This window comes from Lagopus muta, chromosome 9 (genome assembly GCF_023343835.1).
Source record: "Lagopus muta isolate bLagMut1 chromosome 9, bLagMut1 primary, whole genome shotgun sequence".
Taxonomy (NCBI): domain Eukaryota; kingdom Metazoa; phylum Chordata; class Aves; order Galliformes; family Phasianidae; genus Lagopus; species Lagopus muta.
The window spans coordinates 11,453,495-11,480,592 of NC_064441.1; the positions used below are offsets into that span (position 1 = coordinate 11,453,495).

At 37.9% G+C, this 27,098-nt stretch overlaps 1 protein-coding gene across 20 annotated transcripts in view; it reads left to right on the forward strand.

Annotated features, from left to right (window-relative positions):
- The window catches only part of DLG1 (discs large MAGUK scaffold protein 1), a 130,059-nt gene that overhangs the window by 61,961 nt on the left and 41,000 nt on the right, over window positions 1-27,098 (forward strand). For 7 of the 20 annotated variants that reach the window (XM_048954320.1, XM_048954322.1, XM_048954324.1 and 4 more), the window contains 7 exons: window positions 15,650-15,748; window positions 19,717-19,770; window positions 23,565-23,615; window positions 23,846-23,970; window positions 25,102-25,271; window positions 25,910-26,049; window positions 26,502-26,646. In XM_048954320.1, coding sequence (XP_048810277.1) covers window positions 15,650-15,748; window positions 19,717-19,770; window positions 23,565-23,615; window positions 23,846-23,970; window positions 25,102-25,271; window positions 25,910-26,049; window positions 26,502-26,646 — 784 coding nt within the window. The remainder of the gene's footprint in view (window positions 1-15,649; window positions 15,749-19,716; window positions 19,771-23,564; window positions 23,616-23,845; window positions 23,971-25,101; window positions 25,272-25,909; window positions 26,050-26,501; window positions 26,647-27,098) is intronic. The other 13 variants (XM_048954329.1, XM_048954330.1, XM_048954337.1 and 10 more) reach the window with 3 other exon arrangements.

Sequence of the window (27,098 nt, forward strand, 5' to 3'; positions counted from 1 at the left end):
TTAACACATGAGAAAGTGGCTTTATATAGACTGCTTTGGTTGACTTAAACTATGAGAGCACTGTCAGAGGCGTAAATCTGAGTTCTACTGTAGTGTTTCCTTGTCCTTTATTTTTAGCTATGTGGTATCACACATCTGTAGCAGGATGAATTTACTTTTTGAAAATACTAATTCTGTCACTGGTCCAATTTTACATAAGGTGGATTTATAGCAAAGATAAAAATGGTATGAATTCATGCTTTAAAGGAGACGAATTAACAGCAAGTATGTTCTACTCAGTAGTTTTAGGACTGAGCAATTTTTGACAAATTGACTGAGATTAAATCTTGGATTCATTCAGAAATGATGTGCAATCAAGACTGTGAAATTTCCTTGATGCTGAAAAAAAAAATACAATTTGAAGAGCACATTAAAATCAATAAATCTGAGGAATACCGAACATGAATCATGTAACATCATGTAGATTGTTAGTGTCCTGCTGGTTCCCTGCTTTAGCACTATCCTTCCTCTTGCAAATGACTAGAATGCAGAAGAAAAGGGGCTGTGCTTTTTCCTTCCCAAAGCCATACAGTGGTTCTCACGTTGGCACATGCAGTGCACTTGCTGGTTTCATCACTTGCAGCACAGCAGTGATGATGAGAACTGGTGACAGGCTGCCTTGCTGCCGGAGGGCCTGGGGTTCTGCTTTCTCACACCTGTTATTTCACAGTTGCTGTGTCTCACTCAGAGCTGATTTTACAGAATTTCTTCATATTTGTGTTCCATTGTATCTCAAGAAAATTAACTTTTCCAGAATGAATCAGAAATCTGCTAAGTGAAGGAGGAGGGAACACAATGCCATGATTTTGAAATAGCATAGCTACTGTCAGGGTCTGTCTGCATCGGCCCTAGATTCACATTCAAGCAAGGTAGGCACTGGAGCCCCTTTTAATCCAGTATCTTCAGCAGGTAATGTGGGTGGACTCACAGAAGTCTGTGAAAGTCCTATGACTTTAGGTTTTTTATATAACTTTGCAAATTTATTTCATGATAGTTGTCTTCTCAGCTGAGTCTTGTATTGACAGATGAAGTGTTTTGGAAATCAAGCACAGGCCAGTCTGCTTTTCACCAGCTGTCAGTTTACTAAACAGCTCAAGCAAGCTCCTTCAGTATAACATTTCTGTGTTGCTGCCAAAGCTGCTGTATATGTTTCAGTTAATACAATTATTAAGTAAATGACTGTCTGACAGAACCACTGAGTCTAAAGTGAACGCCATCTTCTTCCTGTTCTTCTATTTTGGTCTGTGTTATCGAAAGCACTCTCAATTATGATTAAAGATGTGCAGGATGATTCTTATAGTCTGAAGAATGTAACACAACCAAAATGTCTCCGATATATTTAGAAAACATGACTTTGTCTTTTTAGAATGATCTGCACCCACATTTGAAGGCTGATATGACAGCTTAATCTGCATTATCCTTCTAAGAGTCTTTTAGTTTATGGCCAAGTCAAAGTCTTGGTAAACCTTGTGTCCTCAGGCTTTCTAGGATTTATAGAAACATGAAGAGAGAGACTGTGGTGTTGATACAGCAAGATAAATCAAAACCTTTGTGCACGCTAGCTGCATGAGGAATTTGCTTCCCTTTTCCAGAATGCCTACTGGGGCCACTGCTTTACCATCTACTCTATTTTAAACTAAAAGGGGGAAGATTTAGGTTAGCTGCTAGGAAGAATTTCTGGTGAGGCCCTGGCACAGGTAATTATCTTTGTGTGTTAATGATTAAATCATTTTTTCTTTGTCAGATTTTTTTTCCATTTCTCAGTAACAGCCTTATCCCATGTGAACTACTCAACGCACTGAGTGAACTCCCCGTCCCTGTTTGGGAATTACTTTATATTTCTCAACTCCTTCCCTATCCTTGTCTGAGGTTCATGGTATTTTAAGATGACATTTACTATGGACTCTTGTATCAAACATATTATTTTACCATGTCTTGAGAGAAGTTTTCTTCCTTATTCTACTTCAATGTTTTGAGACCTGCATGGTAGTATGTGTTGCCAGTGCTTATGCCTTGATCCTGAGTCACTGTTACTTGTTGACGGGGAGTCCTCCATGTTTGCTTCGCATCTTGCAACCAGTTTGTGTTCCTTTAGTAACTGCTTGGGCTCTGACACAAAATCCCAGTGTGTTCCCTGGCTGTTTGAAAGACTCAAGGCTCCATTTATTAGGCTCAACATTTAATAGATAAAAAATTAAATAAAAGTTTGAAGGCCTACATTTGTTTTTTAAATGACCAACTCAAGTACTTCTGGACTTGTTTTCCAGTTTTGTGTTCCTCAGGATGCCTGTGTGCTGCCTATTGCTATTCCATGTGACCTGAGCTGTTACTGAATTTCATCTCACTGCATGTAACCCCCTTCTCTAATGCAATAGGTTGCTCCACAGCTTGTCTGTGTACTGTTTGTCCTCTGTTTCGCTGCACGTTAGGATGTAGTTGAGCTGACACATTCTCTAGACAGATAACAGACCTATATGACTTATTTTGTCTCTTTTGCAAGCTGATCTTGCCATTTTTGAATTCTCCGTGTTTTCATATTTGTTACTCTTTTTGAACGCTGTGAGGGAAAATCTGTGTAGAGCTTTTAAAAACTTCAGTACATTGAGAACCATTACAGAGCAGCACTTAAAGTGATTTCATCCTAAATAAAGTGGAATGCAAATTGACTGTGAAATACTACTGCTCCCACTGCTGATGGTGATAACGCTTTCCTAGGTAACTATTCCCAGGTGTGGGATGCTAAAGCAGATGCTTTTATGCAAGCCAAAATTACAGCTGGGGCAGTCCCACGTTTGAGCTGGGAGTAGTTACTATGATTCATTTCCTGTGCTTAAAAAAAAATAATAAATCAGATGCCAATAGGAGAGAGTTTAAATTAATTTGGCAAGAAGCACAGATGATCAATATGTGATGACATTTACACAGGATTTCTGAAGGAACTTATGTTTATTACGGATGAAGGGCCCATCATATTATATGTGACCTTTTTGTTTAAACTGAGTATTCCTAGAAATAAAAAAAATTTGAAAAGCAAATACGATGCCCTTTTTAAAAGGTGCTGAGTTGTATTCTCTGAGGCTGCAGCTGTGCAGTTCTGATTTCTGTGGGAAATGATTATTAAAAAAGAGTTAACAGATGGATAAAAAAAGATACCTTGAAAAGAAGTCAGATTCTCTTTGTAAAGAAAAATGAGCATTCACTGATCTTCTGGACTGCTTGGAAAGCAGGGAACGTAGATAAAAGCATGCATGGGATCATTTAGTCATCAGAAGGTCATTATAATTATAGAAGTATTTGAAAGTAATAGTTCTTAGATCAAAGGCAGTTAAAATTAGTGATGTTATGAGATAAGGGGGAAGAATATTTTGTAGGTTTTCAATTGCTTAAAACAGGTCCCTTCATCTGGGACTGGAGTCCCATGAGGTCATGTTCGTGAATGATCTGGGGTGGGGTGCTTGTATGCCTGGCAGAGCTATGAGAAACAGAGGCATAGGTGGTTGATTAATAGTTTTGTTTTTTAAATAAGGTTAGCTAATCAGAGCCTCATGGCTGGCAGTGCAGCCTTCTTCACCAGACAAGGCTCACCACATGGCAGCGCTGAGCCGCAGCCCTTGGCTCCACCTGGGCAACTGCAGGGAGCGTTCTGAGGGACATTTGCACTCAGTTTGGATACAAGTGGATGTACTTAGATTCAATGTACTAAATTCAAATGGAGCTGACTCTGTCTGTTTCCACTTAACGAGTTGTACAAGCTGCTTTAATGTGGAATATGAGAAAATTTGGAAAGACTGGCTCAGGTTTCCTGCGCTGTTTGAGAGGTTAAGCAGCTTGTGTATGAGCTGTCTAAGGAAAGGCCATGATGGTGTTTGTCCAGCATCACATCCAAAGTGATCAAACCTGAGCCTTGGTGTCCCTGAGCAGTAATTCACCTGAAACCCAGATGAAATGCCGATGTATAATTATGGACCACAGGTCAGTCTCTCTGCAGACCTTCTTTTAAAAATATATATTTTTTATTCAACATTGTAAGATTAGAATTATACAGGAGTGTTTATTTTCCATTGTAATGCTGAAAAGATCATGTTCTTTTCTAAACTATACACACTACACATGACTATACAACAGCATTGTTGTTTATTTTTTATTTACTCGTGGAGTTTTCACAAGTAATACTAAGCATTACACCTGTTGTGTAATAGCTTAATTTGCTAAGGACCATGAGTGTTTGGCAGTACAGAAAAGGTGCCTATTTTACTGAAAAGTTGCAGGGCTCTTATGACTCATTCTAGAAGCTGAATGTGTTGTATAATGGCACTTATTTGAGACAGCATTATAACTGCATGTTGTCATGGAAGCAAAAGTGAGGCAGCTTCCAGTGTTTCCATGGTGTAAGAATGAATAAAATGAAATGTGGTACCTAGCTAGTAATTGCATGGTAAGGATTTTAGCTGTAGCGCTGAGCAATGATAGGGCAAAACATCTGCACAGTAATATAAAGCTGTCAGGTCTGTAGTGAAAGTACGTGATCGTCTCTGGGAGGAATTCAGCATGTGTAAAGATAAAATGCTAATGCTGCTTGTTAGAAGCTTTTTGTAAATGAAGTAAGGAGTGGCTTTGGTATAAAGACACTTTATGTGTAAATAAAGTAATTAACATATTAAAATTTTCAGACACTTGCTTTCTGAAGTAATTAATGAATTTTAATTAATGCATTCTTGAAAGTGGTTTTTCTTGTGATTTTCTTTTTGCTGTTCATTAATGTGAGATAAATTACATTCTGCTTATGCTCGGTGTTCTAGGGCAAACTTCTGTATAAGGCAATTTTTGTGCAGCTAATTTTTCTCACAAAATAGTACAATTATCAGTAAAATAAATAATAACTTGTCCATGCCCAACTTGGCATTTCCTTCAGACGCTTAATCACTGTTTTAAGGCTGTACCGTCAGGGGCAATGAGGTGCTCTAAGTAAGGGAACCTGAAGTTTCTTACCCTAAAGAAAAGGATTGTGCTTTATACGGATGTGGTTTGTAAGTGTCATTTTAATATTTTATGAGTAATATTTCTTACAGAGTAATTGAATTTCAACAAAAGACCAAAACAAGCAAATGAAAGCTCTGCAAAATTTTGAGAAGAGTAGTGTGATAGTTTTTAAAATTAACTGATGTATTCCTAGTATTGAGAGTTGTTGTTTCCTAGTCTCAGAGCTACATACAGGTAACCTTTTTCTATTTGAATGAATTATAAAGAACAAAAGTGTGCTGCCTTGAGCGCCTCCAGCGTTAGGGTATCCTCAGCTTTCCTGGGCAGCAGCAACAGGGCTTCACAACCTTGGAGTAAAGTTTGTCTTCCTCCTTTTGTGTACTCCTTTTAAGTATTGAAAGGCTGCATCAAGGTCCCTCTGGAGCCTTCTCTTCTCCAGGCTGAACGCCCCCAACACCCTCAACCTTTTTTCATAGGAGAGGTGCTACTGAGCATCTGTGAGGCTCGCTCCAGCATCCTTACTCTACTGGTGGCCTCAGATTTGGACACAGCACTCCATCTGCGGCCTCAAGGGCAGAGCAGAGGGGGACCCTCCCTTGCCCTGCTGCTACTTGTCTGTTGATGCAGCCTGGAATACTGTTGGCTTTCTGGGCTGCACGCTCACACTGCTGACTCACGTCTGGCTTTCATCTACCAGAACCACCAAGTCCTTCTCTGCAGGACTTGTCCCAGTCCATATGCATATCTGGGATTGCCCTGACCCAAGTGCGGCACTTTGCCCTTGGCCTCTCTGAACCTCTTTAGATTCTTTTGGGCCCACTTCACAAGGCTGTCCAGGTCCCTCTGAATGGCCTCCCTTTTTTCTATTGTGTCAATAGCAATACTCAGCCTGGTGTCATTAGCAAACTGGCTGAGGGTGCACTCAGACCCACTCTAAATCATTGGTAAAGATACGGAAGAACACCAGTCTCAAGACATCTTAGTGTTCTTATTTTTCTGTAATGAAGACTTAGAGCACATTTTTCCTTTGCTTGCTTGATGCTGAAACACTGCCTGGATATATTTGTGGGCTCTTCAGAGTAATAATGGAAGCTGCAGTTCTTAAGGGTGATGTTGTTTAAATGGCTTTGTGTCAAATAATAAATTAAATACATTAAATTCATTCTCATAGCACTTATGAACCTTAGAGAGGAGCTTGTAATTCTGTTTTGAACTTAAGTTCAGGGCTGCTTGGTGAATGTTAGTGATTAACCTTTGTTGCAGGGCTTGATGCTGGATGTTAGCTGAGAATTTGAAAAACCAAAATCATACTTACCTTTATTAAAACCAGACTTAACTTTGCATATACATTAGGAATATGGCTTACTTTCAGTCATTGAAGCCTTTGAAGTCCTTCAGAATGCTAACAGGGCAAATTATTTTGAACTGTGTAACTCCTGGACACGAGGCTTGGAGGGGGCTGGTACCCTCCTTTGGACAAAGCATTATTCAGGGTGGAATTCAGTTGATAAGGTTCCGTTTTCAGATCCTGATGGAGGCAAGAGATATGGGTTGTTGGTTGCCAAAACTTTGCAATTATTGCTCATATTTGCATGCAGTTCTCAGCACCTGAAGGTTTTACCCATGAAGATGCAACTGGGCACCATGTGAGAGCTGCCAGTTGCTTTGGGGCTCCAGCCTCCCACTGACACGTGGCAGGTGTCCACTTATCTCTTAGAAGAGCTCTACTGCTACAGGGTAGAACTTGATCCTATGTGCTGCTGGACAGCCTTTCTTCTCCTATGCTATTGCTTATGCATATAGCAGTTTATCTTCCCTAAATTTTTTTTACTGGGCCGCAGCAAGTAACAGCAGCCATACTGTCACAGCAGCCATACTGTCACAGCAGCCATACTGTCACAGCAGCCATACTGTCACAGCAGCCATACTGTCACTGCCTTTGTTGCTTTACTTTTGATTGCAGTAATTATGGTACAAATTGGTCCTCAATGGATTTCTTTTGTATGATTAAGATTGTAGCAGGGCATTGACAGTAAATAAATTGCTCATTTGTCCTTAAATCAGTTGAGGTCATCTTCACCATTTGCGATTTTCCTGATATTCCACTGTTGCTGTTTTCCCCATCAAAGCTATTTGTGTTTTTTTTTGTTTTTTTTGGTTTTGTTTTTAACTTTGAAGTTTTAAGTTCACTTGAGTTAATTGTAAAGTGCTGTGGCATCTGAGTAGAAAAGTAGGTTAAAGAATCAATTTCTTGCCTTGTTTTTAAACAAACAAAGGAAAGAAGAGCTACAGTTTAGTCATATTTACTGTGCTGGCTGGGTGTCTTCAGCATACAAGTGCTCACAGAGGTGCAGTTTTTACTGCAGTCCTGCCCAGGCCTCAGGATGGCACTGATTTCAGGAGGAGCATGGTATGGATGGTGCAGCAGTGTTCAGTGTTCTGGGTAGTATACATTTAACGTGGCTTGTAAGTAAGGATGGATGGCAGCTGTGCCTCCTTCCTTCCAACTTTAGACCCCACCAAGCAGCCTGTCTATCCCAGACGATATGCTTAGATGAATATTGACTTCTATTGCGTTGAGCAAGATTCATGCAAAGTTCTTCAGGTGGCAAACTTCACTAGTGAAATGTTCTGTGGCATTCAAGGATGTAGTTCACAGAAAGATATGCAATTAAACAATGTATCCCTGGAAATAAAATGTTGCATTTATTTTCAGTCCTGTCAGTGGATTTTGAATCAAAATTATTTCTTCCTACCTTCCTACTTTTTAGGTTTTGTTCACTTTTGTGGATACTTTATTTTCTACTTGCATGAACTTGTAAGGAATGTGGGCTGGTCTTTATCTGTCGAGTTCTATTAACAGAACTTGCAGTGCGTGTGGTAACTGCTGAAAGGCAATGGGAGGAGTGAAGCCCAGAATTATTTTTGGAGAATTCTCTTAAGCATTGCAGTTTCTTTTTGAAGTAACAGAAGCTGGCTCTTGAAGGTTACCTGGACTTGAAAAAGACCCTTGCAGTAGACATGGTCAATCAGACAGTGAGTTCTGGTTTCCCTGTACACAGATATTGTTGCCAGCTATAGGGTGGTTGTTATGGAATATGGAAAGAAGGTGATTCTGAAGAAATACTACTTGATGTATGATTGGCATTTTACCAGATTGCTGCAAAAAACTCTGTGTTGTACATTTTAAAGAAGTTACAAAATGCCTGGTAGAAGTGATCAGTGCAAATTGTTTCTGTAGTAATTTAGAAGAACGAATATGATTCACCTCCATGTTAGCAACAGGTAGTTCAGTTTGTGGGTACGACTGCAGCACAGCCGCATCCTGAACCCCCTCTACTTACGTGAAATCACTTCGCACTTGGCGGCGGAGTGAAGCAGCTCATGCTGCCATTAATGCAGTCTGCAGCGAACACTCACAGACTCTGCAGTCAGAGGAGGATCTTGTCAAATCTGTGCTGCTTTTGTTACATAACTGTTTTTCTTTCTTTGAATCATCCATATGTCCTTCTGCTCCCCCACAGATTTTTCTTTTGCTGGTACAACATCAAGGCAGGCGTTGCCTTACATCATTCGTGTGAATGTAATTTGGCAGAATAATCTCTGACTCTCAAATGTGTGATCTCTGCATTCCTCTTACCTTTTCTGCTTTCTCTTCTCCCTTGTTTTTTTTTTTTTTTTTTTTGGTTTTTTTTGCTAATATCTTTTCATTTTGTTTTCATCAAAATAGCTCTGTGTTTATTATAAATTTCTTTCTTCTGCCCATGTTTCTGTCACCACGGTTCTCTTTCTGTATCCATAGAACACTAAACTTCATTGCTCCCTCTATTTTTCTGTTTTTTTTTTGTGTTTGGTTTTAATCATTGATATCTTATTGTCATGGTATTAGGGACCAAAAACACATGGACTTCCAGAAACCTCTTTGTACAATTATCAGCTATCTGCCATATCACCTTTATTCTTTTGCTACTGAGGTCAGTGTGCCTGAAGGTGTGAATTCTTGTGTCTTCCCTTTTGTCTGGAGGAGAGTTCCAAGTAATACAGCTGGGTTTCCAAGAACACAGTATCCAGCAGCTCTTCACACTTTCAATTAGTGCATTTCAAAGCTGATTTTCACTTGAAACAGGAAGGTAGTTAGTCTGTGTTTTCTGCAAAGTTGATACCTCACATTTGCTCTCTATGAATGTATGTGGGGAATTTTCTTCAAGGAGGAAAAATTAGTTGTGATGTGCTCATTTTGAACTGTTGGCCTCTGTGCACATTCCCAATGTGCTTATCTTTCCCTCTGCCTTTTTGCCCTTCAGTAATGAAATCTGAGGTCTCTCTACGATCAGTGTGCATCTGCTTGTTAGTGTTAGCAGGATGTTCTCATCCTTCTCCATCCTCTGTTGCAGAGGCAGAGGTAGAAGACATTACTTGCAGTGCATAAATCCACATCTGTGAGGCTTTGTATGACCAACATGTTCCCAGCTTTCTGTCACTGGCAAGAAACCTTTCTGTCTCTATATTTTTAAGTATCACATTAATGATCTGATATGCAGCTCTTGATTACATCCATTCTGGGTAGAAGATGAGACGTGGCAGCTCTTGGTGATTAGAGGAGCATCTGTCAGTTCTTATTTCTCTCTTAATATCCATGCTATAAATAACTGTAGATGTTTGTACAAAAGTCTGTATTTCTAGGTGTTTTTTTTTTTTAATTTTCTGTGTAATAATTATGCTGACTCATATTGCTGTAGCCAGGTTTACTGTAGAGTGTGCGATGGAAAGGAAAATACTGTTTTAATGCTTTGAACGGATAAAATCTCTCTGCTTCATCATAGCACAGCTGACCTAATAAAGCTTTGTTTTCTGTGAGCTAACGTTGTTCATTCTTACCATGCCCAGTGCCAGATAGATATTCAGATGCACAGCATATTCCTGCATCAGACCCATAGGGCATAAGGCTGATAGTTTGGGCTGTGCTGCCCTGGAGCTGTGCGGGTGGGAGCCCACCTCTTCCTGCAGTGAGCCTCAGCATGGAAGTGGCCCTATTTGGATGCCAATTTTCATGTAGTCTTTGGGAACTTAACTTTTAAGCCTTATCTCTTTTTAGAAGGATTGATTTACAATGGGCTGGTAAAGTTAAATATACATCAGTATGATTGTATAAAGCTAAATCCTCTGTACACGCTTTGCTTTTTTTTCTAGAGGTGAGGGTTTCATTTTGAAAACAAGGGTTAAAATGCATTAGATAAAGCATCTGTGAGACTAAAAGCTGAATCAACAATGAAATTAATGAAGAACTTTAAAAAAAATAATTGCTATGATTTTTAAACTATTATTTTAAACAGTGAGTATCTTAAAATCGTGATTTCACAATGCTGAGGTATTCATGGCAATGAGAGCCTTTAACAGACGAACACAAAGTAATTCAGCCCCCGTAAAGTTTGCCAAGGAGGAATAAACATTGTAAAATATTTTCTAGCAGCAAATATCAGAGATATTGTAAAAATACAACAATGTTTAGGAATAGTGGGATTTCATGTAGGAGAAAAAATGACTATAACCTTTCATAGCTGCCTTTTAATAGTCAGATGAGTTTTGCCATCTATTCAATAATTTGTGCATTGCATTGATTATTTATGCCTAGCAAATTGACTGTTGTGTGGTGGTTCAATGGTGCTCTTTAAATAGCGTGAGAGAGTACATTACATGCAGTCCTAGCTAAAACAGCGTTCACTGCTGGGTTTTGTTCCTACAACCATAATCCAGGAAACAATATTTTTAACTTCTTCAGGAGGCAACATTTTGGTTTGTTTTCCCTGCATTTTCTCCCAGAAAGGACAGTTGTGTTGCTAGTTTCATGACTACTTACTGTCGCAGCTACAGACACTGTGGTGCTACAGATGGCTGTGAAATGGGAACGCTCAAGCTAGCTGATTTAACCAGGAACCCCAGAATGGAAATACATCAGAATCGCCACGTGCAGCCAAAGCAGCCTTTCCAGCATCAGCAGCAGGCACTGGGCTTTCATACGTCTTTTAGTTCGTCCACACTTCCAGCCGCTTCCAAACACAGAGGAAAATTTACTAACCTGCGCGATAGTGTAAAAAAGAGTCCTACAAAAAGCACAGCAAAAGTTAAAGCTGCTAGTGGTTGGGTGTCTGATGGCTCGTGCTCTAACTGTTACTTAGAAAAGGTACGTATTGCTTTAGGCTCCTAGAGATGCACAGTTTTGAAAGATGTGCTCTTGTAAGATGAGATGAGATGTGTATGATGCAGACTGGATAATATGTCATACTTCTTTCCATAGTTTAATGCTGCTGTTGCCTTTTTTTCCCCCACGTGTTATGATTAGCGATCAGAGTAGTAATTAATGAAGTCCATCTTGGCAAAGGGGTATTTCTAGTCACTATTTTCCCATTAGGATTATTGCACTCTGTGCAGTGTTCTTTTCAGATAGTAACTTAATGAAAGGGAGGAAGGTATGGTTTGCTTTAGTTTTATTCTCCAAAATGTTATCTTCTGGTACTTGAAGAGGAGCAGCATTGTGGAATTTGATCTGCTGATCTGCTTCCAGGTGTGTTTGGTGCTTTGATTCATTTCAGGTTAGTTGGCATTTCCTCATAGAAAGTCTTACTGTGTATGTTGGTTGATGAGAAAATGGGAGTGTTATTTCTTTTCACAAGGACTGGACCTTGCTATTAGATCTGAAGATGTTTACTGCCATAATTTTAATTAGCTTGAAATGCATTATTAAATTATTTTTTCTTAAACTTACAAAGTGCAACTTGTAAAGTTGGTTATTTTTTAATTTATACAATTAGAATGTCTATCACGTTACACTGGTACCCAACAAAATTTCTTGTGACTGTTGTAATAAAATAACTTTTTAATACAGATTTTCATGCATTTATTTCCGCTATCGGATTCACTTAGTGTATTAGTGTTCAAGTTGTGTACTCATATATATAATATATATAATGTAGTCTGTCATAAATGTGCTACTGTTTGTTTTACACATTTTTAATTAGCACATTACTGTTTCTATAGCCTAAGTAGGTTTCTGTCCATTTAAAGCAGAATTATTCAGTGTTGTAGTCAGAGATGTATTAGTTTTGAGTTATTTTGAGGATAAGCTTTTGTCTTTGAGAATAATGTAATGTATTTATTTAGCAAATTCCTAAACATTGGAGGAACATTATTAAATGTGTTTTCTCTGAAATTCCTAGGAAGGAGAGCACTGAGAGTGGTGCCTTGGGCTGTTGGAGCCTGTTCAGCTGCTCTCGTGGATACGAGTGTGGTTAACACATAATCATTTTCAGGCTGATTATGTGGCATAGCGAAGTAAAATTAGTATTCTTCTCTTATTAAGACCTTCTAGGTTAGAAACCACATAATTTCTTGCATTGTCTGTTACTAATCAATAATCCAAAGTGATCAGGTGATGGTTTTTGGATGCAGTGTTAAGGAGCAAAGCTAGTTCTTCTGTTGGCCCTGCACTTTCCTACTCCCAGTTCACTTTAAGTGATTTGGTCTTTCTTGGTCTTTCTCCAAGGGGACATAGAAAAATACATACTAATGTAGAAAAAACAGATACTGAGGGGTTCCCCTCTTTCTTGGGTTACGCTGTCTCTTCCGTTCCTAGCAGCATCTCTCTTTCCCCTTCACACATACAGCTTGTGGGGCTCATATCTGCAGAAGTTCTGTTCTGCTTCTTCACCTTCAGGTGCACTGAAGAGTGTTGGTGCTGGGAAAGGAAAGGAAGGGAAGTGCAGAGTGTCTGCATGCCCACCCTGGAAGAGGCTGTATGCTGAGCACTAGCCCTGCTCTGGGAAGGAGGAGTAGACAGAGGTGTGTCTGGGGACAAGTGCAGCACATGCAGACCTGAGGCTGAGTGCCACTACTACTGTGGAACACGAATATCTTATGACCTACCCCATGTGTGCAGACTGGATGTATTGCTTCAGCATGTAAGCAGCTGTCAGTGTTGCAGCCCACTTTGCTAACTGAAACATGCCAGATGCTGCTTCTTTGTCTGCAGATGTCTGCTAATTGCCCTTGTAGGGTTCCGTTGTTCCTGTTCTAGTTTGGGCTCTGATCACAGTGATGGTGCAGCATCTTGGATATGGCATGCTATTGTCTTGTAAAAAGTTGCAACAACTTTCTTGTCTCTACTGCCGATACTTTACCTGTTATGCATTCCAGAAATTGTTCCCTTCTGGGTGATTTGGTGGGTGTTTTATTACTAGCTTCTTGCTTTTCTGAGAGTGTCTGGCATCCTCCATAGTATTATAGTCCCCAAAGTTAAATTTCATGTAGCATTGTGGTCTGTATCAAAAGCCAGGGTAGTGGAATTGTGTGCAAAGAGGGGGTTCTAAAATATGTAGTTAAATTAGCCTATCTGAAGTACAAAATGGCACTAAAGAAACTCTTTGTGAGTCCTGTAATTGAATAATTAAAAGCTTTACTTAAATGGTTCAGATAATTTTCCACTTTTGTGAATTGTAAGTCAAGCAGTAAAACTGAAGTAATTTAGCGTGTGTTTCAAGGCTGGGCTTCCTCTCTTCTACCCTTTCCTGTCTGCCTTGTAGTAGCCACAGGGCCTGCATCAGTTCCTGTACTCCATAAAACTGCTCACATTTAAGTGAAGACAGTCTTATCTTAGCCTGGGTTTGCTCATCACACACTGGTGGAGGAGCATGTTGTCAGGCAGCTGGGTCGAGCAGGCAGGCTGCTAAGGCAAAGTGGATGCCAAATCAACAGCATCAAGGAGAAAACGGTGACTGTGCTAACAGCTCACAAGACTGAAGCCTTAAATCACAAAAGGTTATGAACAACAGCAGTTTTGTAAGATTAATAACAATAATTAGAATTGGAACTGTTTGGGAGAGTTCTTGAAGTGACTGGGAATTAGAAACCCAGAGAGACAGGGCATTAGGGACTGAGAAAGAATGAAACACAGAAGTAGAGCTGCCATGAGTACGATGGTAGGTGTGTGGATTGGTGTACAAAGAAAACTTCTACTGCACCAGTCAGTTACTTTGCTGAGCCAAAGAACAAGTGGTTTTGTGGTCCGAGAATAACGTGGGCTTTTTTTTCCCACCTTCTCTTGTTCCAGGAGCTGTAACTGTAAAGAAGGGCATTTCTAACCTGCTCATGGTTAACTTTTTGCCCCTAGTGTTGTATTTTAATATCTGACTGTTTGGTTAATGGAGTTTTACTCTGCTCACACAGGAGCAAGACAGACTTGAAGAGGAGGTTTATTTTTGTGTATGTGGGCTAAGTAACTACTGAAGCCATTTAATTTGATCTGTCCTCTAAAGGTTGCACCATTGATCTCCTGATAACTGGAGGTTTGTTGCACTGAGCATGCCCCACATCTTTTGGGAGATGTGTTTTTCTAGACCAAATTAGATTCTGGTACTCTTCTCCTCCCTTACTTAAGCACACAAAAGATTTTACTGCAGTCCTCGTAAGCACAGTTAAATGACATTAGTAATAATCTCACAAGACATCAAAGATACCTTACTCTATCATCTTTCAATAGCTGCAAATTTTTCACCAACTGTTAATTTTAGATTGAGCTGGAAAGAAAAAACAAACATCGAAATGCCACGGTTGTTTTTTGTAAGGGTTACTTCCCTTAGGTGGTGTTTGGTTTCTTTAACCTTTGCTATTACTCTTTATTTTAGTTATGCTATTGATGTATGTTGCCTTGTGTTCTACAAAAACCTGAACTTTTAAAATGCTTTGTACTTATGTGTTTGGGGGATTTATTTACTTTCAGCATGCAGTAATTTCATTTTGTCGTTATACTTCAGCATATTTTCACGAGAATGTCTTGGAACAGCTGAGTTGCAGAGAACTTTGATCTGTTGTTCAGCTTGGGATTCTGATGGTGGTTGCCATCAGTTTATGTTGTTGACAGCTTGTTGACAACCAGAATGTTAGCACCTCCAGAATGATTTGAATCAACATTTTGCCCAGAATGCTATTTGGAGTCTTGTTCCCTCGTAGCTTATGTGTTAGTAGCTTTCCTGTTTGAATTAGAATGTCCCAACCCAAAATCCTACTCAGCCAAAGATGTTGTGCTGTATATTTGTATGCTAAACCTATATAAAGGTCCTTGAAATGATTAGAAGAATCATTGTTAGGATCTTCAACGTGCTTGAGGGAAAGATTTTCTTAAACTTGAGCTTAGTTTGGAAAGTCCAAAGTACCTTTAATTTTTCCCATTTACCCAAAACAAAATTTAACTTTGTTCTGTGCTATCAACTTCAGTCATTGCATCCCTTTGTTTGTTCATTGCTGTATAATTCTGAGAGGCTTATGTTGTGTAACCAGCCCACAAAAACCTTCATTCTGTCCACTGATGTGAGCAAATTTTCTTTTGTACCACTAAAACCTTAGTACCCTGCACTGCCAGGTGAGTAGCTTGGTAGAAACAAGTGACGTGGATGTGCCTCACTTCCCTGGGTGCTTTGACATGAGCACGTTGCTTTTTGTCTTCTTTCAGCTATAGTTATAGTTTTCAAATCATTCTGTTTGTTCAGTTTCTTCTTAAATGTATTAAACTTAAGTTTTGCTTGTTTGAAAATGTTTTGCGAGCTTTCCTTGTTTTTGATATGTTATTGGTGATTTTTAGCCCACAGAAGCTGTTCCTTCCTCTTCTCCCATTGTCCCTGTGATCCCTGTCCCACCAGTCCCTGCTGAGACCACTGTCATCCCATCCACCATACCACAGGTTTTTATTCTCTTTTTGTTGTTTTTGATAAATTTGTTTTGCTCTTATTTATGTGATTTATTTCATTCCTTTGTTTAAATTGATGTTTTGCTACTCTGGCTCAGGTTTTCGATGAACTGTGAAATAGTTAAATTAGTAATGCATTACTGTTTCATCCTGGTTTTTGTTTTATAGCAGATTTTAGTCCATTTAAAAATTATGTATTACATGTAGAGGAATATTGATCATTTTGTGAAATAACCAAAAATCACACCCCAAAAGAATGGGAAGAAAGTAAAGAAGTGGGTATTTCATGTTCAGGTAGAATTATTCTAGAGTCAGTCACTCACCCTGACTGATGCATTAGTTAAATTATCAATTCATCTCATATACTCAATAAATGTCTTTCATTGATTTTTTTCTCCTATTCTCTTCTGTTCCATTTCTATTGTTGGTATCAATATGATCGGGGCACACTAAGATATAAAGGTGTTTTTTTGTTGCATTTTTAAACTCTATTCCTAATGATTTACTTCACAGACTGAGCTTCACTTCTTGGGTGTCATCCTTTAGGTCACTCAATGCCAACACAAAAACAAACCACAGAATGCATATCACTACCAAAGTTGCCAGAGTGTAAGAGTAATTTGTAAACATGAGTTAACAGTAAATTCTTGCATATAATTTGGAATGTGTCACTGCAGCATGGCTAGCTGTGGAGATAAGAGATAAATTATCTCTGTGGAAATAATTTGAGATAAGCAGCGGTACGTTTTTGGAAATGAAAACCATTCTACTTTTATTTGGACTTTTATTGTAAATTTTAGTGCAAAAATAACCAGTGACAGGTGCACACCTTTGAAGAGAATGTGCACCTCTTGGAATGGTTGGTGACAGATACACATTAACTTTAAAAGAGAGTTAACTGTCAAGAATAATACTGGGATATTTCTGTAGTCTGCACATTAGTAATTTTTCCGTAAAAATCCACTTTCAAGCTGCATGGAGAACTTGCAACAAGTGGCAATCTCTATAAATTTTACTCAATCCAGTAACTTATCAGAAGGTTTTAGTCTGTTCTTAAAGTCCAGTTCCTAGTGGAGAGGTGTTTACATGAATCTGTCACCAGTACTTTTCTTACCAGGCAGACCAGAAATGTGATTACTGTCAAATCTGTTTCCTTCTTTTGGAGGCATTCTGTCCACATCACATACAAGACAGACAGACCAGGGCACCCGGTGGGACTCTGCTGTCAGATTTGATGAGTAAAGATAGTTGAGTCTCCAGTAACATTTACTTTCAGGGTACTGTCAGCTAAATTGAGTTTAAAATCATCGTAATAATAAGCACTACCATATAGACTTATGTGTATATATATACGTGGAGAATATAAATATATATATAGTTTTCTTTGGCACTACTTAACTGCCATTGACAGTCTTCATATCTGCTGACTGGTGCTGGCTTACAGATAGGACAGTGAGAATCGAGTGATCAATGCCTCTGTCTGCTGGGTGTGTGCGGGTGCCCGCAGGAGTTAGCTGTAGAATCCTGCATCATACATAACTCCAAGCATTTAGAAAATATCATAGGAAGTTATCAACTTTGGATTTGGCAGATGCATTTTTGTGAAACAGATACATTTCTTTACTTTGTTAGTCACTTCACCCCTTAGGCAAGCCCAAGTCTGCTTGTAAACAAACTTGTCAAATGGCTTTTAAATATTTGAACAAGCACTGGCACAGTAGGTCGGAACTGTTGGGTAATTTGGAGAAGTCTTGCATAACAGACCGAAATACCAGGTCTTCCTTCCAAAAGCATTTGCTATTTTGAGTTGGATGCTGCTCTGTGTCTTTGCAGTGTCCACCCCTGCCTTTGGAAATGGCTGGCACAAATCTTTTTTCCTTCCTGCTTGGAAATCATGGAAAATGGTTCCCTCTGACAGAGAATGTGGATAAGTGCCAAAGGAGTGCTAAGACCAGTCGCATAATGGAGGATATTTTGTATCTGTCGATTGGTTACTCTCTGAAACCTTTCACTGGCACTTCTGTTGGATTACTTTCCTATGGCAGAACTGTAAAATTAAAATAAATTCTGAAATTGAGTGCAATCTAAAAAATGTTGTTAAACCTTCAAAAATAGACCTGATTTTGGTTTTTTTAATTATAGACTGAAAACTGATTGATGCTGCTCTACTACAAAATAAACATTATGTATGCTGGTCTTGTAGGTCCATTGGAGATTAGATTCCTAATTAGTCTCTGAATACACAGAATAGTCAGGTTCTTTAATACAATAGATTGCTTCGATGAGCTTTGTATCATGACACTGGTTTCTAATACTTGATTTAGGTACTGAATAAGGTCGGTCTGTGTTTATACTGAAAGAACTGCTATGTGAGAAGGGTATTCAGTGGCAACTGGACAGATTGATAAGTGTCATCCATTTTGTTTCCTTTTTTAAAATAAGCTCTATTAACTAGTATAGATTCCTTTTGATTTTAGTACTTAGTAAACGCTATAGGCCAAGCTTCTGACACATCAGCCTAATAGCAGACCGATAACTCCTGCCTGGTAATGATAGTTCATTTTCACCTCAGTCTGAGTCACTCCTTTGTGGATGTTGGGAGTGGAACTGTATTTCTCAGAGGTATGTTGTTGTAATGGTAATGAGGCTTTTGTAACTGCCATGTTTTTGTAAGTATTTGAGTGTGTTTAATACTAGCTTTTATTACAGATAGTTAAACTGAGTCACATGCTTAGATATGTACATACATGTATGTACGCACGGAAAGATGGAAAAAGATGAAGAATATCTTAATTTTAAAGATGAGAAATATTTATACGTATAAAAAGATCTTTATTCGGCTTTAATGGAGTTGAGATGAACTTTGTGTTGTATCACTGAGGTTGTGCATCCTGTATTGGACCTAATACTTGAACATTATTTGTGGAATATATTTCCACACCTTTGTGTATTTTTTTGTTGTTCTTACATCGGGCTCAATGCCAGCATTTCCAGTACCACTGCCTGTAGATCTTGGAAGCTCCTCTGTCAGTGGGAAGGACCTCTAGTTATATCAGAAGGAATGCAGACTCTTGTCGTTTCTCTTTTTGTGCTTGCTGTTAGGATGAGGTCCAAAAAGTGTTTATATCCTACTCGCTGTATCTAATATATTAGAAATAAAAATTAAAAAAAAACAAACCTGCAACTGATTGTAAGGGAGATGGTCTATGCAAAAGTAAAGAATCTATTTCAGACTATTTTGGGTAAATTCTTCCAAACTGTTTGGATTTTCTTTCAGCTGAAAATGCGTTTTCATTGGAACGTTCTCAATAACAGAAGTGAATAAAAATGTTTCTTTATTCTACCCTTTCCCGGCCAGCAAGAATGCGATGTAATTTCCCATTTCTATGGCAGTAATCTCCAACTTTCTTACAGCCCATGAATTGATAACAAATTTCCAATGGAAGTACATGCTGCCATGAGTGAATGTCTGCTGATATGGAATTGCTTTCATGTCTGTTTTGGTGATCTTCCATAAAAGTTTCCTTTTATAAGTTTGCTTGTTGCAGCTTACAATTCTGCTTTGAAACAAACAAACCAAAAATAATACAAAAACTTCCTGGTAGAAGAAAGATGTGATCAATGGCAGCATTTGCATTCAGGATGCTGGCTTATAAAGCAATTTCGAATATTGCATCACAAGTAACTGATATTATGTCAAATAATGGCATGTTTATTTATTTATTTATTTTTATCCTCTTGAAAAACAACATAAATAAGCTCAGAGTGTTTCTTTGGCAAGCAAGCACTTTCCTCAGGCTAGAAGCAAGTGTTTCAGAAGAGTCCATTTTAGAGACTCTTAAGCTGAGGTTACCTTTTAACAGTCCTCTGAGAAACCCAGCAAAACAAATATTGTGCAATTACTGTTCATATTTTCTCCTATGTTGTATAATATATATAATTTTTAAATTTTTCTTTTAAAGGCAAACCCACCTCCAGTTCTGGTGAATACAGATTCTTTGGACACTCCAACATATGTAAGCATACATTTCCTTTCAATTACAATTTCGTATAATGCGAGTAGCTTAGATCTTTTGTTATTGATCAGTGATGCTTATTTTACCTTACAGTACGTGGATTTGTTAACTTAGCTGAAATCCTTAAAAAGCTGTTTTACAAAAAACAACAATAACAACAAAAACACCCAGAAACAAAATGTGTAGACTGTAAGGGGAAGGTTCTGTATGGGTACTGCTGTGTGACAGTGCAACACGGTGCAGAATGCAATTCGTTGGATGCTGAGCCCCTGAAATCTCAGAACAGTATATTTCTTCAGCTGCACAGGAAGATGCTTTAATATTTAAGGTGCCATTTCCATTGCACTTTTCATAAAACACTACTCAATGCAGTGGCTATACTTAAGCTTATAGTTCTCTACGTATTCATAGAAATTGTTGGATCTGTGCGAAACACTAAGTAATAAGTATAATTAGGTGGAGGCTCAAATCTGTGTTCTGCAGTATGTAGTCTGTAGTAAGAGCAACACTCAACACTGGCAGGTATAGACTTCAGAAGCGTTGGAATGCATGCATGTTTGACATGAGTGTCAATTTTTCCTTCTGTACATTTCTCCTACAGTTCCTTATGCCCTGCTTCCTTGTTTTTTTTAAACAGTGTTAATATCTGCAGTAGCTTATATTTTGTTTTCTTTCTAGGTGTTAGCAAGTAAAGCACAGATTTATGCTTGCTAAGTAAAAAAAAAAAAAAAAAATTAAAAAAAAAAACACCAAAACAAACAACAACCAAAACCAAACAAAATAAAGAACCTTGCTCTTGTCAGAAGCATTCAAGCATGTGTTAGTTGAAGCAGAAGACAAAAGATTAGTACGGTGACACAATTGGCTCATAAATGAGTGCTTAGTATGAATTGCTTGCCTGAATAAAAGATGATAGCAGCAGTCTGCAGTGTGTGGCTCTTTTAGTGATGTGGCACAGATGGTTTAGGAAAGAATACTGAAAGTGGGGTGTCTACACACACAGACTACATTGGGAAGATAAGTGATTAATAAAAATGCTCTCACATTTCAGAAGACCTGGGCAGAGCAGTAAGTAATAGCAACAGAAAATAGGACTAACAGAGCTTATAATTTTGAGTGTCCATTTGTTATCTAAACTACCAGTTTGCAAACCCATACCTAATTATAGTCTAACAAACTGTGTAAGTATAGGAGGTAAAGAACCTGGACATATCTTTCTAGGTTCCCACATAGTTACATGGTACGTAACATAAAATCTTATCTGTGGGTAACTGCATTGTGCATCTGTGAAACTGTGGAACATTTACTACTAGTAGGAACAAAACCCACTTGAATCTAGAAAGTCATCAATGAACAAATATTCAAGAGCACAGCTCTTGTTTTCTGAATTATAGAGCTGCTGAGAATCATAAAATGCCTTGGGTGGGAACAGACCTGAAGAATCACCAAGTTCCAACCCCATGGTGTGTGCAGGCTGCCAACCTCTAGATCAAGCACCAGCTCAGGCTGCACAGCACACCCACCCAGGCTGGCCTTGAGCACCTCCAGGGATGGAGCAGCCAGAACCTCTCCAGGCAGCCTTTCGTCAGAACCTCATGGTCCTCTCAGTGAAAGACATCCCCCTGTCCTCTTCTCAGAGGCAACGAGCAGGACACGGGGTAATGGCTGCAAGTTGTACCAGAGGAGGTTTAGATTAGACATAAGGAAGAACTATTTCTCTCAGAGAGTGGTCAGGCACTGCAATGGCTGCCCAGAGAGGTGGTGGAGTCGCCATCCCTGGCAGTGTTCAAGAGGCGTCTGGATGACGTGCTGCGTGATATGGTTTAGTGCTGGTGGTGGCAATGGTGATGAGGAGATGGTTGGACTAGATGATCTTATAGGTCGTTTCCAACCTTGTGATTCTATGATTCTGTGATTCTAATTGAAATCTTCCCTCCTTTAGGTTAAAATCGTTTCCCCTTGTCCTATCACTGTCTGCTGGAGTTGCAATCGGTCCTCAAAGAAAATTGCTAGTCTTCCAATGTGGCATAATTATAGCATTTGCATAGTATACGGTGATGTTTTCTTTCATATAGAGAAAGACCCTGCAAATATTGCTTGCCTCAGTAATACAAGATCGTTTCAAAACTTCCAAAAAGTAGAATAGGTCTGTGATTTTTATCACTTCACATACCCTAGCTCTTCCTGTGCTAATGCTTAATTCTCTAGATAAAATCGATTTGACAAGCATATTGACTGGGGAGCTAAAGTAAAAGATAAAAAATTATGGAGATTCTTCTTTACTCCCATTATCTGGCATATATTTCAAATTTGAGTTGGAGTTTTGCTTAGATCCATTAGGCTTGCTTTTTGTTGACGAACAGGGAGACGATTAATCATCCTTGTTTATTTAAAAAAAATAAAAAGAAGTCAGGTGCTGATCAGTCATCGTGAACCGTTTCCCAGGTGCTGTAATACTAGACAACTGATTCAGTTAGCACATGGCATTTTTGTAGATAATAGTTCAAGGACTAAGCTAACATAAAAACATCTTGATCACACTGGCTTCTTTGGTGTTGTTGTAGTAATGGATCTGGTTTCATGTATTCGGAAGGTCAAGACCTTTTCCTTTTTAATGGAGAAATATCATGTGTTAAAAACAGAGTATCTTTTCCATTGAACAAACTATTAGGACATATCATTTTTGAGGTACTGTGCAAAGAGGAAGATAATGATCTGTTAGGTCTGCAATGGATATGGGTTGTATTGCAGTAAAGGGAGATGTAATTAGAGGTTAAGAAAAACTGTAGTGAGGCGTAAATGAGCCTGATACTAGGCAGCCTGTGAAATGATGGAGTCTTCAGCTCTGGCTGCTGAAATAATGGAATAAATTAAATTAAATATGTTTTACAAACATGAGAAACGCTGTAGATGTGATCTTAATTTTGTTCAGGGTGAAGTGGGAGAAGCAGAGTAAGAATGGAGAAGATTCTTTGTAAAACAATTATAGAAATGTTATTTCTTATCTTGCTTAGTATTGCTTCCTAAAGTGCTAAGCCATTAAAAATGGTTAAGAATTTTGGCATTTAATTGTGGGTTTTTTGAAATTGAGATACTAGTCACTTGTTCTTCGTGTCCTACTTCTGTAGGCAGCAAAGAATGGGGATATCCTTTCTAAATTGTAGGTAACAGGGCTTCTCTTTTCTTCATGGCTTACTATGGTTTAGTCCTAGGAGTTTTTCTCATCAAGAGTTTAAAATATTATTTTAATAATATATACGGACTATATACAAATATATATATGGACTATAGTACATATATGTAACATGATAATATTGGCATAAATGGTTGTTTTAATAAATGTTGCTTTAGAAGGGCTTTATTCATTTCCAGAGAGAAATACAGTAAAGCATCAGTATTTGATTTTTCTCTGGTTTGTGAGGAACAATAGTTTGAAAATACTGCTTTCTTTTCTCATACAATTTTTCCTTCACACTGCAATCCCCTTTTTTTTTCTCACTTCTAACTTGCTATATGGCCTGAGGAACAGCAAGAGCATTTTATTCGGCAAGTCAGAAATAGGTTTCTGCTTTGCAGGTTCCATGGAAAACAGTCTGCTCATGGAACTTCACATTTAAACTAATACAGGAAAGTGTCTCGATGATGCATGAACAGAGCGGTGTGAAAAATCACACTCCTGAGCTCACTGATCAGTGCCAACCAGCTGAGATTTGGTTTGGAATGAGCTGCCAGCATAGCAAATTGTATTGTAGAACGTATAAAATTCTCTAAGTCTTGGTTTTGTTTCTTTATAGGTCAATGGCACAGATGCAGATTATGAGTATGAAGAAATTACTCTTGAAAGGGTAATATACTAAATGTCTTCCTGTACTTTGTTGTCATGTGGGGTTTATAACACATAAATATGAAAAATCAACATATTAAAAGAACTCTCAATTTGTGATATTAAAATATTTTTATCAGGTAAACTATATGAATTTAGTTTTATATTGAAGCAGATGTAATATTTTTTCTCAAAAAAAACAAAAACAAAAACAAAAAAAGAAATATGTAATTTTTCCCCTTCTACCTTTAGGGAAATTCAGGACTTGGCTTTAGCATTGCAGGTGGCACAGACAACCCACATATTGGGGATGATTCAGGTATTTTCATTACAAAAATTATAGCCGGAGGTGCAGCTGCACAGGATGGAAGATTACGGTACGATGACTTTCTGTATCGGGTTGCTAAATGTTTATTATTTGTCAAACAGTTGATAGAACATTTTCTCTTTGCCTCAATTATCATATTACATTGCATTTCAAACAAGTTGAGCTTAGCAATTGCTCTCTTGTATGCTTGGTTTCATTCTGTGTCTTATTTTTTCAGAGATACTGCATACCATCAATACATACCATATTTTTTATTTAAATTGATAGAGTACTTCTACAGTACCCCTCATTTTCTTATTTACATAAAGGGTGATACTGCTACTTAACTACTAGTAGGGAAATGTTGATTCATCATTAGATAATAGAAAATGATATGTGCAACTTGATTTGAAATTACATATTAATAACAAATTGCATTTATGAATTATTTGAAATTATGTATAAATCTAGAGCAGTTTCTCAGTAAACTTGTATTACCACCTAGAGGAAAAATAAAGTAAGAAAAGCTGGTTGTAAGCCTAGCTTTTTTGTGTCTTGTTCTCTTCAGAACTTGCTCCTACCTTATTTTGTGCAAATGCCCGATGACTAAAGTGTTTTAGTCTTATTAAGCTTATTTCAAGACTTTGTTTTAGCCTGTTTGGCACTGTCAGAAGATACATCTGGCAGAACTTAGGGACAAGTGGGTCAGACATTCTACTTACTGTAATGAGAGCTCAGTGTTACTACAGCAACACATTAAAAGGAAAGAAAAGCCAGCACTTAAATAGCTTGTGGAAAGCAGGAAAGGAGCTTGACTTGTTCACATCAGGGTTTAAAACTAGTGAATTCTCATTGTGTAATGCCTAGTGTCTGACTTTAAGTTCTTTTTTTTATAGCTCTAAATGAAAGGTAGTTTGTACAAAGTCATCTACAAAATTCTCTCATGTTTCATCTAAAGAATATCCTCTGAAACTGTGGACAAAATATTCCATTTATGTATTTTCCGGTTTTATATGTCCTTTGTTTTATTTTTTAAGCGTTCATGTTTAATTTTATAGCGTTGTTTTGAATTACTTTAATTTTGAAGCAGAATCTATGTATCTGACACATTAACGTGTTGTAGTGTATTTGTAATGTTGGACTCTTAGTGAGTCTGCTCTGCTATAACACAACAGCTGAACATGCGTATTGCTGTCTCTAGGGTTAATGATTGTATTCTACGAGTAAATGAGGTTGATGTTCGTGATGTGACACACAGCAAAGCAGTTGAAGCATTAAAGGAAGCGGGATCAATTGTGCGATTGTATGTCAAAAGAAGAAAACCAGTGACAGAAAAAGTAGTGGAAATAAAACTTGTAAAAGGCCCTAAAGGTATGTTGGAAGTATAAAACTCCTCAGGAGATGGATAGAGTTGATGATAGATTTCTGCATTTAGTACTTAAAGAACACATAACCTTGCATGTGAAATTCTAGGAGATGCAAAATAATGCAAATTAAGGCAGGCATATCACAAATTTTCATCCATGTTTGTTCTGGAGCTGTTCTTGTAGAATGTATTTTTCATTGAACTTTTAAAAACGTGTGTTGTTCAATTGCTTTGCTGATAGTATTTAGTAAACTTCAAGTACATTATAAATGGGAGTGAAGTATTTATTGTAAATTTCTTAGATCTTTGATTGATTAAAAAAAGGTTTAGTGTATTCTTTTGTTTCTATATGTGGATGTGTTGGAAAACAGTTTTTGAAGCATCAGTTATGATGTTATAGCTTTGCTTTGTGTGTCTTTCACAATGCATGAACATAATTAGATTTTCAGAACTTCTGTGAATATTATAGCTCTTTCCAAAATCATAGCATTTACTTTGAAAGGCATCCAGTATTTCTTCAGCTGCAGGCTAGTATTTTTATGTGTATTTACTCATTTATGATACAGGTAGCATTGCTATTCATACAGTCATTTGAATCTAGGGGATGCTATAAGGTTTCTTGAGTAATGACTTTATCTTCAAGCAGGTCTTGGTTTCAGTATTGCTGGCGGTGTAGGAAATCAGCATATACCTGGAGACAACAGCATCTATGTAACCAAAATAATTGAGGGAGGGGCAGCCCACAAAGATGGAAAACTTCAAATTGGCGACAAACTTTTAGCTGTAAGTAAAAGCAGCAGGTTTTTTTTTTGTATTTACTTTTAGACTCAGTAAGGTCACGGCTCAGTTTTGATTAAGCTAGGTGTTAGTGGAGAACTGTGCAAAAATAAACATTAAAAAGAAGATTTTAAATCTGTGTTATAGGAAGTGCATATCTGTGTACCAGTGATAAAACAAGAATTTAAGAGTTTGCTTTTGTACAAGTAAGTTGACAGTCTAATAAAAAGAGAAGTTGTAGAGCAGTTTCAGCAAATGTCTGAGGCAGGCATAACACAACTTACATTAAGAGCTCAGCTTTGCACAGAATCTTTTACGTAGTTGGGCCAATTGTGTCTTTGGTACATGAATCATAATAAACACTCCCAGTGCTACACTGCTTTAAGAGACTTCAGTGAGTGTCATATGAAAACCTGCATTGTTTTTTAATTGAGAATTTGTTTCTTTTTTATATTTAGGTGAATAGTGTTTGCTTAGAAGAAGTTACTCATGAAGAAGCGGTGACTGCCTTAAAAAACACTTCTGACTTTGTTTATCTGAAAGTTGCAAAACCTACCAGCATGTTCATGAATGATAGTTATGCCCCTCCTGACATCACAAACTGTAAGTTCAGCTTTTCTTTGTGGCATATTTTTCTCTTTAAGGCTTTAATATACTTCATTTGGGTGCTTTAAGTTTAAAGCTTTTTAAAATTAAGCCCTCAGTGTTACGTAAATTTGATCAAAGATGGTTGAAGCAACAACTATGGCAGCAACTGCAAAAGCAACTCACCTCAAAGATGCTGCTGTTTGCTGATGCAAATTCCAGTACTACTGTTAAACACTTAAAATATCAGAAGGATTTACTCTTCAATAGCTTATAATAGCTCATATAAATTTTATTGAATATTGTGACTACTTTTTACTGCTATATTGGAAAATAAGATTTTTTCTATTAATTCAGACTGACCTTTTGTTCAATTGCTATTTCATTCACTCTAGACGTTTTTTTTCCCCTATAACCGAATATTCTAAAGTAGGATTGAGGAAACCTTTTCTTACTCATGAGCAGAAAGA